General features: G+C 40.7%; 1 protein-coding gene across 2 annotated transcripts in view; it reads left to right on the top strand.

Annotated features, from left to right (window-relative positions):
- Positions 1–17,234, top strand: part of pot1 (protection of telomeres 1 homolog) — a 64,531-nt gene extending 47,297 nt beyond the window's left edge. For both annotated transcript variants that reach the window (XM_074633561.1, XM_074633560.1), the window contains exons 11-20: positions 7,662–7,846; positions 8,115–8,212; positions 10,522–10,548; positions 11,652–11,808; positions 11,998–12,206; positions 12,370–12,505; positions 12,855–12,940; positions 14,721–14,815; positions 16,296–16,401; positions 16,886–17,234. In XM_074633561.1, the coding sequence (XP_074489662.1) occupies positions 7,662–7,846; positions 8,115–8,212; positions 10,522–10,548; positions 11,652–11,808; positions 11,998–12,206; positions 12,370–12,505; positions 12,855–12,940; positions 14,721–14,815; positions 16,296–16,401; positions 16,886–17,025 (1,239 nt within the window). In that variant the 3' untranslated portion in view covers positions 17,026–17,234. The remainder of the gene's footprint in view (positions 1–7,661; positions 7,847–8,114; positions 8,213–10,521; positions 10,549–11,651; positions 11,809–11,997; positions 12,207–12,369; positions 12,506–12,854; positions 12,941–14,720; positions 14,816–16,295; positions 16,402–16,885) is intronic.
- The last annotated feature ends 282 nt before the right edge of the window (positions 17,235–17,516 follow it).

The raw sequence follows: 17,516 nt of genomic DNA, 5'->3' as shown, positions 1-17,516 counted from the left end.
TTGTAGCGTCGGCCCATTTGACCGCGGAGATGAGAGTGACGGCCGGTTTGACCGCACGTTACCGCAATACGATAACGTTTCCTGTCCATGACAGAGTTAGCATGCAGCTTTAGCCGTGATGTCTAGCTCTGCTTTTCCTGCAATGTGTGACACCCAAAGTGTTTCCATACTTTAATGTGAGGGTGCAGGTCGTATCCACGCCGACCTTCTGCCGTTTTCTGCTTTCTTGTTTCGACTCGCTGTGGTTTGTTGTGGTTGACGGATACGGAGCGGATATTACATCACGTTTCTCAGACTACAACACGAATAGCAGTAACTTCCTTCTATCTCCACATAGACTGAAATGAATCAAATATATTGATTCTGGTATTAAAAAATCTATTTCACAATCGTAAAAATTAAAAATAAGTGAAAAATAGGTGAAACGATTTTTTTTTGCGCCTAATTCACATTTCTTTTTTGCAATATTTCAGAAATTCTTTTAAAATTCAATTGACAATTGAATGGAAACACGACTACTGTCATTGTGAAGGCATTCAACTCTCCCACCGTAGAGCACAACACATTAATCAGCCGTCGGATTTATCTATAATCTGCATTAGAAAGGCAAAATAGTTTTTTTTATCCAAATACGAAAGAAAGAGGCTATATGGATATATTAGAAGTGTTAATGCTCAGACATAAGTTAAGTTGCACTGTGCATATCAACAATAACCTTTCTGTCTTATAATATATGTGAGCGTAATGATTGAAGTCTGCGAGGGGTTAGGCCAGAAGGAGGGACGTTTGTATTCAGCCGTTATATTCATAACTTGTTGTCTTTAATAGCCACGTACTGAAATAGTGTGGAGAAAGTTTGAGCCATTGATTGTTGTGTTCACGGTGTCATCGTGATCTCCTCAGTCTGCGTTCAGCGCTGACAGCTTCCGCTCATTATCTAATTTTTAGCACTCACGGTCGACCGAGCGCACATTTCCATGTCATTGAATGTTGTTTTGGGGGGTCGTGCTCTAATGCGGCGCGCTCTTTACTCCCACACTGTTTCCTGTTTAGTGAACACAGCTCTGAGGAAAATGAGTCTTTATGTTGGCCCGCGGGCTCAAATCTCCCCTAACAACCACCGACCGCAACAGAAACGCTGCTTCTTCTCCTGGCGCTGGAGAAGTCAGCGGAGCATCGCTCAGAAACTACCCAGAGTCCAGATCCACATTTACACGGACGCTTCATTACACAGCTCTTGTCTGTGCGGAGCTTCAGCTCATGTACAGATCATTTATTTAGATATTATAGCTTCGGACAGATTTCTCTCTGTGTGAGTGTGAGTGGGTGTAATGGCTACTCTGGGGAGCAGAGTTTTTTAAAAAAGCTTTATTATTTACCAGCATTTTCCTTTTTGTTAGATTGTCTTACTTCTTTTGACTCCATATCAACCTTTTGGTCAGAAAAATTAACGTTATGAGGAAAACGGTAATAGTCTGCTCATCAGTTTGAGAAATATATTGCCCCGGCTAAAGGTGTTTTAGACGTTGTGAGGGACGGGTCTTCCCTGGCGCCCTCGGGGACGTCCTCCTTTCTATTATTCATGAAGACAGATAAGAAACCAGAGATGGTCCTCTGAACAATCTTCCAGAGTGTACAGTAAATAAACTAGTGGTTTGTTTATTGGTTTAGTCGTGTTAAGTATTGATGAGAAAACAGATTGTCTTATAGCTTTGAAGGGATTTCTATCTTATTAGTTAATCAAGCTTTATTTAATCAGGAAGTCTCATTGAATTCCAGATATCTTTTATAAGAGAGCCCTAAGAACAAAATACATATATGCAATAGGGGTGGGGGGGGAAAAATCAGTTCACGATTATTTTTTTACTATTTTGAAATTTATTTGTTTAATGCCAAAATCAATATATTTGCTTCATTTGAGTCTATGTGGAAGTAGAAGGAAGTTACCGCTTTTATTGTTGTAGTCTGAGTAACGTGACGTCATATCCGTTCCGTATCCGTCAACCAAAACAAACCGCAGTGAGCCGAAACGAGAAAGTAGAAAACGGCGATATGCGCTTTTTAATGATGCAGCACAATTTTATAATTCATAGCAAACTATTTTGCGGACCCCCTGACAGAGTGCCCCGGACCCACTTTTGAGAATCACTGGTTTAAACAATTTCCCAGGAAACTGTAAGGGAGACATTGTTTCTAAATGACTTCAAACATATCAAACTCGTTTTTAATTGACTGAAATATACGCTGATGACATGAAATAAGCCATGTTGTTGGACTCAAGCAGTGATTAATGAAATTAAAATTGATTGAGAAATTATTCAGTAATGAAAGTAGTTATTTATTTGTCCTTGATTGTTTTATTCTAAGGCTCAGAGGGCAGTCGAGGTATTTAATCTGAAATGAGGTGTACTTCAGTCGTCCCTTGTTCCCCATCGAGTTGATTTTCCAGCACAAAGATCCCCGCTGTCGAGTTAGGCTGGCTGGCTTTTAAAGCCCATTTCCTGCTGCTCCATAAAGAAGCCAGTGTGAAATGAACAGTTTCTTCTTCTCAGCGAGGGCACGAGTTCTTTGGCTGCTTTATTGAGCCTCAGCTCGACGAGAAGCCGTGGAAGCCCAAAGCAATCTTTTGAATTTTAAGGAATCCCTTTTTACTGAGCAGCCGAGCAGCACTAATACCATGAGACAGCGGCAGCGGCGTCTTGGCTGTCAGGCGGTGGGCGGACGGTGGAGTGTTTAGTTTTTTATACAGATCAAGTACTTAGAGAAGACGCCACAGGCTGCTCCACTCTGTTCCCTCAGCATCTTTAAAAAGAAAATGGTTTGTTTGCAGGGGAAGCTGCAGGGAGCCATTTTCTGTCAGACAGACCGATCTTTCCCAGAGCTGTGGACCAGTGTGTCCTACGGTCCCTGAACGCCCCCCCTGTGCACATGCTGATGGTGATAATGTGCCCATTATACTGAATGTGGTCTCCGCTGGATGATCTGATTGGTCCAAGAGCTCAACACGCCGGTCAAAAAGCTGTAATGATGCCGCTGATTCTCCTCCTGTTGGTTGCTATGCCAACGGTTGTAGTAAAGATCGATCTCCTGTGATTTTATTTGCTTTAAAAAAAAATACTTTCAGGTAATCTGGTTTTTATGAAGACTTTAAATTATCCTAACCGCACACAGAAAGTAGAGAAAATCTCTCTAGATAATATAAAAACATGCTCTAATGTAGTTTGCGTATTTTTGTAAAAGTTTAAATGAACTACATTTGCAGCATCTATGTTAGATATTTAAGGCTACCAGCCCTCTGGGTCCAATCACCTGCAGTTACAAATTACAAACGAGCACCAATATGATACCTCAGTTTTGCTACCGATGCCAAATACATACTCTTTTCAATACCTATCTTTAAGGACTATTGGAAATAAAAAATAAAAAATAGCACCTGTTGATGCATTCAAGGACAGCAAGACATCCGATATTTTAAGAGTGAGATTTGGAAAAATTGTCAGCAGGCATGAAAAGTTTACATAATGGGTCATTAATGTGCTACAATATGAAAACAATCAAACAAAAAAAACAGCGGTATGGTCCTTTTTAATTTGAAACAGGCTTGCTCTTGCAAAACGCATCAACAAGCAGCTGTAAAAGAACTTTGTCTTAATAAAATACAGACTGAAATGTGATTAAAGAATAAACACACAAGATTATGAATCCAACCCGACATTCAATGCCAGATTAAGTAGGTACTAAAAAAATTGTTTTGGCACCAAACCCTAGTCAAATCACCATACAAAAATATTAGGGTCTGTCAATTGATTAAAATATTTAATCGCGATTAACTGCATGATTGCCCATAGTTAATTAGTATTTAATACTCTTATGAACATGGGAGTGGACAAATATGCTGCTTTATGCAAATGTATTTTTATATATATTATTGGAAATCAGTTAACAACACAAAACAATGACAAATATTGTCCAGAAACCCTCACAGGTACTGCATTTAGCATAAAAATATGCTCAAATCATGACATGGCAAACTGCAGCCCAACAGGCAACAACAGCTGTCAGTGTGTCAGTGTGCTGACTTGACTATGACTTGCCCTAAACTGCATGTGATTATCATAAAGTGGGCATGTCTGTAAAGGGGAGACTCTTGGGTACCCAGAGAACCCATTTTCCTCTTTGAAAATGGCCATGCCAGTTTTTAATTCCTCACCAAATTTAGTGTAAGTTTGGAGCATTATTTAACCTCCTTGGCAAAAAGCTAGTATGACACGGTTGGTACTAATTGATTCATTAGGTTTTCTAGTTCCATATGATACCAGTATCTTCACTCTAGCTTTAAAACTGAGCCCGCTACAACCTCTGAAAGATCGATTACGTTAATGTGTTAAAGAAATTAGTGACGTTAAAATGAATAATGCGTTAAACGCGTTATTATTGCGTTAACTTTGACATCCCTAAAAGATATGAATTGAAATGGAAATAGAATAAAAAAAATGTGTTTTCATCCTGAAAAGTAACGTTTTTGTTTTTTTACTTCTGTTGCTATTTTTCATGGATGTAGCTAGCTAGCTGTGTAGGAAGACAACTTCCCAAATCCTGCGTACAAATCTCTGATTGGTCGATTGTTTTGCCATCCATTTTTTGGATTCAGTCTTTTCTGTCTCTTCTATCATACGAATGAAAAGTTTTGTCACCATCAGAAGAACTGCAGCGGCAACTTTCATCAACAAACAAAAGCGTCTCAGTAAGCGACTGTACTTTTGGACATACTGTGACCTTGGTCCACAGATCAGATGAGTCATGTTCTGGTCTAAACTTAGTGCTGCTTCTCTCAGCTGAATGTCTGCTCATTATAATCACACCTGGCCTCTCCGGACCGCTGCAGAGGATTTAATATGTGAATACCGAAGCTTCAACGGGGCGAGATCAGATCCAACGCCACATGGCACCGCCTTCATTCGCCCTGCTGTCTGTCCTCTGGTGTTGTTTTCACAGTCTCCCTGCGTTAGTCACTCTCTCAGTTCTCTCTACACCTGTTTCCAAACACAAACTGTGCTAAATTCTCCTAAACTCTCATGTAGCTGTGAGAAAACACAGCCAAACTCCCGAGTACTTACCGTTGTTTTCTTTTGTCTCATCCCGCTAAACATCCAGGTCTCTGGAGACAACATAAAACCCGGGTAGAGTCTGGGATTCTGCAAACAAAAAATACTGTTTGGTCTGATTGTTTGCTTCCTGCCACAGTGGGATTTATATGGTCTTAATAATAATTAATAATGTTTTCTTACGTACTTAGAAAGTGCTGCTGAAGAACTAACTCTAGAAAACCAATTTATAGTGCAATTTAAGAGGTTACTTATCAGATGACACAGGGTCAAGATATTTTAAATCTTATGTTACAAAATCATCGTCTTTTGATGAGATTAAATCGTTTCTAATGATAAAGGCAGGTATGTTTCCAAATGATGCAAAGAGAATTCATGTCTGGTAGTAGGCTCACTGAAAGCTGAGGCTAAATGTACCAAAAGGCTTCACCTGAAATCCTTCTGGACTCACTTCATTTCCTCTCCTTTTTGGAGTATGTTTTGGGATTAGTGATTTTCACTTGAGCTGAAAAATGTTCAATTCATGCGAACGTCTTTGCCTAAATTTAAGCTGCCTGGAGAGAATTTGCGTCTGTTCACACCCACTTGCATCTTTTCGTTTATTTGACATGAATTCTTACTGAGCCTTTTTTTACAATTAGCTTTGCATTCAGTGTGAACTCGCTTTAAAGGCTCCGACACACCAAGCCAACAGGCGGCCGTTGGACAGTTTGTGGCCGTCGCTGAGCTTCTGTCGGTCTAGTTTTTGCAGTGTGTCCCGCACCGTCGGCTCTAGTCCGCCCGTGTTGGAGGTTTTTCGGCTGATTAGGCATGTTGAATCGGCGGTGGCGCCCGTCGAGAAATCACTCTGATTGGCTGCTCGGCTTAAATTAATCGGTGCACGAGAAGAGAAACGGAAGTGAGGAAAGCAAGCCAACGAGTAAAGTCAAGAGGAAATACACAGAAGGCTCTTCTCATTCTTCATCTTCATCTCACATGATCGTTTCAATACACAGATATTTTCACAGCGACACGGACGTTTGGAATTAAGCTAAGTGGTAAGTGAGGGTGGTGTAAAAATGGTCGACAAACGCTGCTTTGTTTCATGTACGTATCATAACAACGGCTTGTATAGCTGCTACTTGCTACTTCCTCTTTTGCTTCTGAGAGAGGTCAGTCATTATTCACACATCGAGCAGTTGCTTGTCAGGAGGCAAACGGAAGTTGTTTTGAGAGTTTGAAAAACTACCAGTGCTGTCATTTTCCTCACGGGTACAGTCAGCTGAAAAAACATCATAAACTGAGAGTCGAAGTGTCAACCGTCGACATTTTTAGGGATCTTGCTATCAATCAGATCTTGACACCTTTTTTTCCCCAATGCTCATGCTTTGTCTCATCTCTCCTCTCATGAAGTCTTTCATTGTTTTAGTCTTCTATCAATACAAAATACTTTTTCTTGATCTCATCACACAGAGGAAGTAAAAACCAAGTGAATTTCTTTTTTGATTTCTTTGAACTCACATAAGCGGCAGAGCTTCTCCTTTTTCGTCAGTTTCAAAGTAACTGATAACTAAATAAAAGGATAATTCCACATAATAAAATGCTTCCATGTGAGGGGGGGGGGGGAGGCAGGTCGCCAGTCTTCCCAGTTCATCTCTCAGCTCCTCGTGTGGATCTTCAGAGCAGGAGAGGCCTCAGGGGACCAGCTGTTAATCCACCCTGACACTGACTCAAACTTCACTCACTCTACGGAGAAAATGGATTTAAAGGAAGCTTATAGAGGATTCACTTTCTGAGTCATTCTTCTGCTCTCCGGCTATAATGCAATTAAAGATCATATATACGCTGTGTGCATGTATCTGGGTCCTATATAGACTAAACCCTGCCATGTAAAAACAGTATATTCTAGTGTGTATTCTGAACAGAGTGAATACCTCTGACTCCTGATCACTGAAGCGTTTGTTGATGATGAGAGTGAGGACATATTTCTGTCGACTGCAGGCTCGTCGTGACGGAGAACTGAAGGGAAAGAAAAAACAAAAATGACAAACCTCCAAACCAAGTCCTCTGAGAAGCCTCTGAATCACCGTCACCACACTGACTGGAAGTTTGGTGCAACAGCGCCATCTGCTGATTGACAAAACACCGACCAAAACCAGAGCTAAAAGTGGAGTAAATATTGGACTTAGGTGTGGAGTTTGAATGACGTGGATGTTTAGCCACGTAGGGAGGGTCTAATGAAAAAGATGTTACCTGGTTGCATTATGGGAAATGTAGGATCCAGCATTTTTGGAGTTCGACTCCGGTTTAAAGTCAGAATATGTAAACATCTGCTGCTCCAATTTTTTGTGTTTCTTGTTAAATTGTTTTGAGGAACATGGATGTCGTAATGCACTTAAAATAAACTCTGACTTAACATTATTTACCACCAAATTTTTACTTATTCACTGAATGTGTACTCGTTATGTACTCCAAGATCTTCCTCTCTCTTGCTGCTTGTCTGTTTAAAAATAAATTGTTGCTAATTTTTTAATAATCATCTTTTATCTTTGATGCTGTTTTTTATCCGTTTATCAGCCCGGGGACTTCCTGAGGATCTTCAACCTACGAGCGATCCTAGGATCCAGTAAGGTGCCGGGTCTCACCAGCAGCCATCCGGAGGAGGTGGATCACCTGGCTTTTCACCTGCATGGAGGGACGGCGTACGGCAGGGGGATCCGGGTTCTTCCAGAAAACAGCACCGACGTGCAGGAACTGAAGAGGTACAGCAGGAGATGAGGGACAAATATACTCTGAGAGAACTGAGGTTAAAAATAAAGTTTCAAGTATATTTCATTTATTAAAATAAAGTAATTGTAGAAAACATGCTTCATTTTGCAGACTGAGGTCTGGTTCTGTTTACCGGTTCTAGTTCTGCTGCTTATTTGATTAATTTCCACTAGAATGTTTTACTGTATTTATGTATTTATGTGTTTGTGATCACAAGTCTCACAAACAGAAGTCATTTTCTTCTTGTTAATGTATGTGTAGAGTGATGGAGGCCCTCCCACAGGATGACGAGGGCGGCTTCTCAGAGCTGAATGACTCCGAGTTGATGGAGATCTGGAGCACTCCACCAGAGTCTCCAGGTGAATCGATGTTGAATGGTTCTCAAATTTATTAGTTTTTCCGCTGAACCATCAAATGGATGAACTCACTATCATGCTGATGTTAGCATTTAGCTCAAAGCACTGCTGTCACTGAGTACAGTCTCACAGAGCCACCAGCCTGCCTGAAGACTCTTACACACCAACCCGACATCAAAGAACTAGCGGCGACGAAGGCCAACCGTCGAGTCGCCTCGCGTTGCATGCGTCTTGGCCAAAAAGTTGCACTCGAACACACGACTACCACGTACGTTCTGCGCCTGCGTGAGATGAAATAACTCTCCACAACAGCAGGCAGCAGTATTCATCATCCAATCAGAGTGATTTCTCTCACCGACGGGCTCCGCCGGCGATTCAACATGCTGAATTGTCCGAAAAAATTCTGACATGGGCAGACTAGAGCCGACGGTGCGGTACACTCCGCAAAAACTAGACCGACTGACGCTCATTGATGGCCCCAAACTTGAGAAAGGCTCTGTTCTAAGGCTGTTTCTTTTTTGTTATTTGATTTTGAATGAGGGTTTCTTTGGTTCTTTATATAAAATAGCTGATAGCTGAATAGCTTATTTCCTATGATTGACAGCTGAATCTGACTGAATGTCCATTTTTTTTTCTTTTTAATCTTCTTTTTTGTCATGCTTATGTTGTTATTTCTGACCAACTACAGCTCACAGGGCTGCTAGCATTCGCTTCTGGTTGCGTTTAAGTGCGTATAGCCCGAGTGAAACGTTAGCCACTGAGATGGACGGCGAAAAAAACATGGTTGAAATGCTTTGTGTGCAAACACGCCGCTGGACTTGTTTTTCCTCCTTTGTAGCGTCTGCTTACAAAATGATTGAGAAGGACAACCCAAATATTTTCATTGCATGACTAAAGTTGAAAGAAGAGAGAATAATGTGAGTGGTGGCTGCCCGCCGGTCTTTGATTAAATGAAAAAATATGTTCGCCAGCAGCGGAAATATGAACATCCTGACTGCTCAGACAGACCAAGGAAGAGGACGGACGGATGGATTGAAGCTGCGGGGAGCTGCTTCCATTAGCAGGGCCTTCTAAAAGCCCACGCTTCACTGGGAATAAAGTACAAGGTCCAAACTTTGACTGTGACCTGAAGGTTTCCACACAGACAGACAGACAGACAGAGCTTGTTTTTAATGCTGAAGAGTTCTTTTAATGCTGCAGCGGTTTGTCTGTGTTCAGACCTGCAGGCCTGACGTCTGTTGTGTAACTCTGAGTGGACGAAAGATTTGGGACGCGGTTTCTTTGCAGAAAGAGCACGAATGTTCTTCTTTTAAATTTAACTTCTTTATCAACAACGTGGCTTTGTGCAGACTGAAGTAATTCATTTTTTTTTTTTTTTTTTTTTATCAGAACCAGGTCTTTTAAGGGCAAAGATACCAGAACCACAGGCGAAGAAGAAAAAAGAGAAAACATGATGTTGAATTCATGACATAAAGCCACTCATATGCACCATTCGTATTATATAGGGCATACAATTCAAATTCAAATAAAAATTTTAACACTTAAAGAGGACCTATTATGCTTATATTCAGGTGCATACTTGTATTTTGGGTTTCTACTAGAACATGTTTACATGCTTTAATGTTGAACGCGTTACTTTTCTCATAAGTGCTGCAGCGCTTCTTTTCACCCTCTTGTCGGAAACGCTGGACTCTGCTTCAGCTCAGCTCTAACTAGCTTTGTTTGAGGTTGTGCCAAACTGGCCGTTATGCAAATGTGTTACTTGATGACATCACCACGTTAAGGTAGAAAAGGCGGGAATTCAAGCGAGGCGTTTCAGACAGTTCAGGAGCAGTGTTTCTGTGGGGGAGAGTAACTCACTTTGGCGTGGACTTTGGGCTTTGCAGACCTTTTACATACACAAAAAACTATATGACACACTAAAGGAAAGGGGAAAAGCACAAAAGCATAATAGGTCCCCTTTAATTCAATTTATGTCTCTTTCTTTGGAAGCTTCTTGTTTGTATAATGTCTGAATATTGTTTGCTTTTACTTCCTGTGTATATTACTGCATCTCTTTAATAGAATAGTATTTCAGAAGAAACAAAATTAAAAATGCAACCTTTTATCGGCTGTTAATCTCGAGGTAGTTGTTTGGAAACTGCTGCTCAGTAGCAGGACGATGCTGTAGGATTTAAGCCTTCTAATAAAACGCTTTTCAGCAGCTCAGCAGAGTGCAGTTTGTTTAAAGGCCTGTGTAACTTGTCTCTTATTGATTTGTGTATTCCTGTATCTGGTTCAGTCCTTGATGGTTCTTGTGTTTCTGTTTTTAGATGCTGAACCAGTGGAGTGCAGCACAGGTATGAAACACGACACGCTGCAGCAGCTCAACAAGTCTGGTGTGAAGTTAAACTGTCCACATTTATAAAATGAAGCAAATGCAGCCAGTTGAACTCTTGAAGATCAGCAGTTTGTCACTTATTGTCTGTTTCTCTCATTTTGGAATATATTTAAGGTAGGGCTGTCAATCAGTTACAATATTTAATCGCGATTAATCACATGATTGTCCATAGTTAATCACAATATCTGTTCAAAATGTACCTTAAAGGGAGATTTGTCAAGTATTATCAACATGGGAGGGGGCAAAACATGCTGCTTTATGCAAATGTATGTATATATTTATTATTGGAAATCAATTAACAACACAAAACAATGACAAATATTGTCCAGAAACTTTCACAGGTACTGCATTTAGCATTAAAAAAAATGCTCAAATCATAACATGGTAAACTGCAGCCCAACAGGCAACAACAGCTGTCAGTGTGTCAGTGTGCTGACTTGACTATGACTTGCCCCAAACTGCATGTGATTATCATAAAGTGGGCATGTCTGTAAAGGGGAGACTCGTGGGTACCCATAGAACCCATTTTCATTCACATATCTGGAGGTCAGAGGTCAAGGGACCCCTTTGAAAATGGCCATGCCAGTTTTTCCTCGCCAAAATTTAGCGTAAGTTTGGAGTGTTATTTAACCTCCTTCACGACAAGCTAGTATGACATGGTTGGTACCAATGGATTTCTGAGTTTTTTTTTAGTTTCATATGATACCAGTATCTTCACTCTAGCTTTAAAACTGAGCCCGCTACAACCTCAAAATCGCAACTTGTGTTAATGCGTTAAAAAAATGAGTGGCTTTAAAATAAATTTGCTTTAACACGTTATTATCGTGTTAACTTTGATAATTAACTTTAATAATTAATTAATTTGATAATTAATAACTAATTTAAATCACCACCGGCTCTCCCTGCAGACTCATCCACAAGCTGTGTGGATCAGTGTACTGGTAGTAAACTGCAATTATGTCATTTTATTTGTATCCTTTCTGCTGTTTCTCACTGGTCATATTGCTTGTGTCTGTGAATCTCTAACTGTGTTTATTGTGTGTGTGTGTGTGTTTGTGTCAGAGAGAATCTGTGGCCACGACACGCAGCCAGCGACCCTGTCCGAGCTGAAGCGGTCCGATCCGGGTCGAGTTCACCACGTCAGAGTCCAGCTGAGATCCTACGAGCCGCGTAGACTCCACCAGGCTCTGAAACTCTACTGCAGCAAGTGTACATCAATGTAGGCCCACACACACACACACACACACACACACACACACACACACACACACACACACCGTCGCGTCAAAGTGTCACAATATTAAAAGACTCAGCAAGCTCTCAATGTTTCCTGTAAACTGTAACGCAGTATAATGAATCATTTATGAAATATAATGACATTAGATATCTGATGTCCCTCTGATCTCAGGCAGGAGGTCCCAGATGATGAACTGGTGGCGCGTCTCTTCTCTGAGGCGTCCCAGGACTCTGGACCCTGCAGCCTCCCACCGTGGGCGCTCTCTGGGCGGGTCGTTGTCCCCGGAGATTCCCCAGGATCCCCGAAGCGAGCGCTGAGTGTTCACCTGTCCACAAAGCTCATGTGCGAGGACAAAACCAAGGAGCTCATCTTCCTCATGGGTAACAGTCGTAGTGTTTTTTAAATTAGCAAAAGTAAAAGTTAGATTTTGAGCACATTTGGAGGGAAAACATATTTTTTTTAAAGGTTTATTTTTTCCTGCTGCCATCAAAGTTTTCATCCTTCAATCAGACACCCAGTGATGAAGGTTCTGGTGTCTTGCAGGTTCGACTCTGGAGGAAACGTGTCGACTCGCCGCCGGCTACCAGAACATCGTCCCTGTGGGGTCATCGGGAGGTCACCTGGCTCTGCTCGACCTGTCTGCACCTTTCCTGTTCAGAGGCAGGAAGAGATACTACGGGTCAGAGATGACACACACTGATGAATCCGAGAAAACAGTTAGAGATTTATCAAAACCAGTTAGTTGCAACATCAGGGATAACGCACAGCGGGTCGGTCATTGTTGTGAAATAAACCCCGACAGGGCGATGTGGCACCCCGACGCTCTATATTTAAACGTATGCAGCTGTTAGGAATGGGTGTGACTGAGGCAGCTGAACTCACTAATTAGAAAGGATGACTACATACTTTTGCCCATGTTGTATTTTAACCAACTGTGCAGGAACGTTAGTCCACATCACAGTAAAGGAGGCCCACATAGATATCCCACCGCTGATCATCCGTTCTCTTTATGGTTTCCTGTGTTGCAGGTGTAAGCATTGCTCCGAGGGTACAGTGAGGGAACCTCCGTGTGCTGAAGGAGTCGAGCTGATCGATGAGAAGGTCATTGCAGAAGGTGAGAGAAGAGATCACACAGGAAGCGGCTCACAGTCAGAGTGTCAGTGTTGTGTTTTCAGCTTGTTCGGCTGCCTCTAACCCCGTGTCTAGACCGCAAACGTCACATCAGCGTCGCACATGTAGCAACAGCGTTCATACGACACTGAAACGACTGTCTTTACCGGTTTCTTGTGGTCCGAGCCTTTCAAAGCGTCGAGCAGAAAAGGAGCTGCCAAACTTTCTGTGCAGTTTTCCTGTTTCCCCCTCATGATCCTTTCAGCTCTGTTAAAGTTTGAGAGAGGAAGAAAACTTTATTTGTATAGGCTACCACTTTTCAAAACGCTTTACACATTAAGATGAGGATTACACAATACAGAATCAATAAGTAAACAGCAATAAAGGAGAAAACATGCCACCATACCAAGGTCAGATAATAACAAAATAAAGATAATATGATTTAAAGTTTAATAAATTAAATTATAAAATAATGATAAAACCCTAAAATATGTTGTAAATTTGAGTAATGTAGTAAAGTAGTAGTTTTTATTGGGCATCAACCTCGCATTTATGCATGTATTGTCGAAAAAATAACGGTAGCGGTTAAGCTACAGTTAAACTTTCCACAAGGACGGTCACATGGACATGAGCTGACGTGGAATCGTGACAAGGAAACGTTTGGATCTCTTCTTATTCTCCATTTTTACCCTCCATCTGCATCCACGTAGTTAGAACAATTTGGATGTGCACGGGTGGACGAAAACCTGCCGCATTGAACCCCCGCAAAGGCCCGTGTCTGATGGTGTGACGTCACTTTGGCCAAGCAGAAACTAGCAGTAAGCAGAAACCACGCTTTACGCCTGTAATGGTACGTGTCCACAGGGGCGTTTTTTATCGTGAGGGATCGCTTCGCTTCCCAGCTTTTGACGCTCAATGGGCTGCCACTAGACACAAGACACCTGATTGGACGAATGCTTTCCCTCGTAGGCTGCTGCTCCCAGCTTTCAAACCAGAACCAACATGGCGGCTCGTTTGTCAACCTTCTTCTCCTATATCACTAAAATAGTTCACTGAAATGTGTTTCTGAAAACATTTTATGCGAGAATTTAGCCATGCAGTTGCTGAATCTGTCTTTATTTTTTAAATCAACAAGGGTTAGTTTAAATGTTAAACTAGACCTAGACCTCAACTTTATCCAAATGAGGAGTGGCTAACGCAACGCCCCGTTTCTCGAATCGCGCCGCCACTGCACAGAGCCGGTGCAGACAGCTGTGAGATTAAAATGAGAGTGTATCTGTGGGTGTAGCTTTACTAAAATCAACCATCGACTTCACATTATCCTTTTTACAACTTGATGAGTTGGAGCTTCTCAAATTTTAGGATTTTTCTGTTTTTATATCATCGTAAACTGAATATTTTGGAGATTTGGACGTTTGAAGACGTCTCTGTGCTCTCTGGGGAATTCTGTTGGGCTTTCTGACTTGAATAGATAATAAAAATAACTCTAGGGTGCTGCTCTAATATTCTGACAACAAAGATTGTCAATTAGATCTTGTCCTTGAATGCACCATCAAGAAGAGTTTTGTGTGTTTGTGTGTTCATGTTGTGTTCAGTGTTTAAAACCCCTGAACAGCTCAATCTTTCACACAAAGTTTTTTGTCGGGCTCTTTTTCCTTCCTCCTGATTCAGCAGTTTGTAAAATCTTATAAAACGACTCCCGGCTGATCTCAGGTCTGTTCTAGCTGCAGGTTTTTTCCTCTGATATAAATCACACAGCGTTAACGTCTCCTCTTGGTCTGCAGCTCTCGGCATTCAGCTGCTGCAGTTCGTCCTGCTGATGAAGCTCGAGCTGCAGGACGCCACCGACACGCTGGACGTCTTCCTGTGGAGAGACGCCGTGAGTTTCAGATCACATTTAAAATGCTGCTGACTCTGAATCAGAGGAGATTAGATCACAAGGAGAAGGGATCAAATCTGAGTTTTTTTTACCATCTGTCTGAACTTTTACCAAACTGTTACTACTGTAGTAGCATTGTGTCTTATATAAGTTGTCTGCTGTGGCCTGTATGACTTGTGTGAAACTAGTTTCCTCTCTGGGGATTAATAAACTTATTTAAGTTTAAAGAAAGGTTCACATTATACCAGGTGAATCAAAAAGAGGGCCAAAAAACAAGCAAAAAGTGAGTTACTTGTTGGCACAAGGCAAGAAGTATTTATTCGACCTAATGACTTAAATTGTGATTTAGAGCTGAAACGATTAGTCGATTAATCAACTAATCAATCATTCGGAAATCATACTGTATTTATTATGTTATAATAGGTTAATTGTTAAGTAATTTTTAAAGCAAAAATACCAAATAGTCCCTAGTTTGATCTTCTCAATTTTGGGGATTTACTGTTATTCTTTGTCCTGCGTAATTGTAAATCAATAATTAGTTTTTTTGGGGGACTGTTGATTGGACAAAACAAACAATTTTTAAATTGTAAGGGCAGTTTTCTGTATTTTCTGACATTTGATGACGAATAAGCAATTAACTGGGAAGAAAATCATCAGAATAATAGAAAATTTAAAACATTTTTTATTTTTATTTATTTATTCAACCTTTATTTTTCGAGGATAGGCCCGTTGAGATATAAAATCTCTTTTCCGAGGGAGTCCAGGCCAAGACAGGAGTACAAAAGATTCACACCTATAAGCACAAATAACAGATTTAAAAACAGAAGAGCAAAAAGTTAAAAATGGGCCGTCTCACGGCAAAGGAAAAGCGGCGAACAGTTTCTCCAAACTGGAGGCATTCCGACCACCATCTGCTGTAGGTAATACACTGACTATGGATAAGTACCTCATACAACCCCACTTCAAAACACCTGAACTATCCCTTTAACAAAACACACTCAAATGAAGAAAACATCTTCACCAATTTGACAACTCATGTACAACATTTAGAAAGAAAAAAAACTGCAGAGTGAGAAAACACAACACAATACAGCCAAATGTACAGACACCCATTTATAACGCTCTTTTACCAGTTAACAGTTTCATTTTGTGGTTTGGCTATCTCACGTAAAATAATGTTAGAATCTAAAAATGAGAAGTCTGCTGACAGCATCGATCCGGCGTCTGATATGATGAGAACAATTGTTTTCTCCGGCTCAAACCCTTTAAATGATTGAGTGATATGGTCAGTTTTGATGAATAAAGTCTCTGAGAACTTTTCTGCTCAGAGAATTGAGTTGCACACATTGTGGTGAGACATCAAATAAACATCTTGAAGTAAAAGTACATGACATGATGAAACCACCTGAAACAGTTTGTAGAAGTTTAATGAGCGGTGATGATGATGATGATGATGATGGTTGTTTGTGTTTTTCATCAGGAGTCGTTCTTCGGCGTGTCGGCAGAGGACGTAGCAGCCAATCAGGAGGCTCAGAACAGCATCCAGAAAACAATGGACTCCCTGTGTCCAGCAGGGGGCAGCACTGGTACATCTGTCAAACCCACAAACAGCTGGATTCAAGAGTGTGAAACTCTTGAATCCAGCTGCTGATTCACTGACATATCACAAGAATAAATTAGCTGTAAATGTGGTTATTTGGTATAAATAAGTACCCAGATCATCCTTTATGTCAATTAAGAAATATTCTGTAAACTGCATTATTTATATATATATATATATATATATATACGTATATATATATGTATATATGTGTGTCAGCATTGAATCCAAGGTTGAGTACGAAATTCCATACAAACATGCTATTTAATACACTAAAACAGTGTACTGTAACTGTATACTAACATGCTATTTAGTACACTTAAACTGTACTAACATGTACACAGTTTCAGTTTAAAATATAAAAGAAAGAAAGAAAAGATTCCTCATTTTAATTAGATTATTTTTAATTAAAATTTGAGTGAAGTTGGTCTCAGGTGTGTAATGTCGTTCTCGTGTTTACGTCTACTCAGGTGAGCGTCCGTGGATGGATTTGTGTCTGACAGCGTACCGAGGAGAGGATGACGGGGGCCAGAACCAAACCTGCTATCAGATCTGCCACAGCACCATCACCAAACCCACCGCCACACCGTCCAACGCCAACCCCGCCTGAACCACCTGCAGGTCAAAGGTCACCGGTTGAACCAGAGTCCTGCAGAAAGAACAAAACATTTTTTTATATTTCACATCCTTTGTGTTTTTTATTTGTTATTTATTGTGTAAAACAAAATAAATGTACATAAAACGTTGCTGCAAAAATGTATAAAACTGCTGACTGACGTGTGTTTTCACAGAGCCCTTCAATAAACGTTTTACTTTTTACTACAAACTCTTCACTCAGAGAACTTTTATAGTGCTGATCTGTGGTGTTACGGCGTCATCTGCTGGTCAACATGATGCACTTGTTTTGATCCTTGAATAATATACTGTATAGATGGGCAAACACAAATGGTAAGTATCTGTTCTTTGTACACCTATTCTTAATGTACTTATTTGTATATTCACATTCTTTATATACATCATTTAAAACAGGAAGCCCCCTGACTGGTTGTTGTCCAGAGAGAGGGTGTTGAGACTTTTGGACAAAAGAGTTGAGTTTTTTCT

Source organism: Sebastes fasciatus, chromosome 4, assembly GCF_043250625.1.
Source record: "Sebastes fasciatus isolate fSebFas1 chromosome 4, fSebFas1.pri, whole genome shotgun sequence".
NCBI lineage: Eukaryota > Metazoa > Chordata > Actinopteri > Perciformes > Sebastidae > Sebastes > Sebastes fasciatus.
Note: the sequence above shows the minus strand (reverse complement) of the source record. Positions and strands in the feature narration are given on the sequence as shown.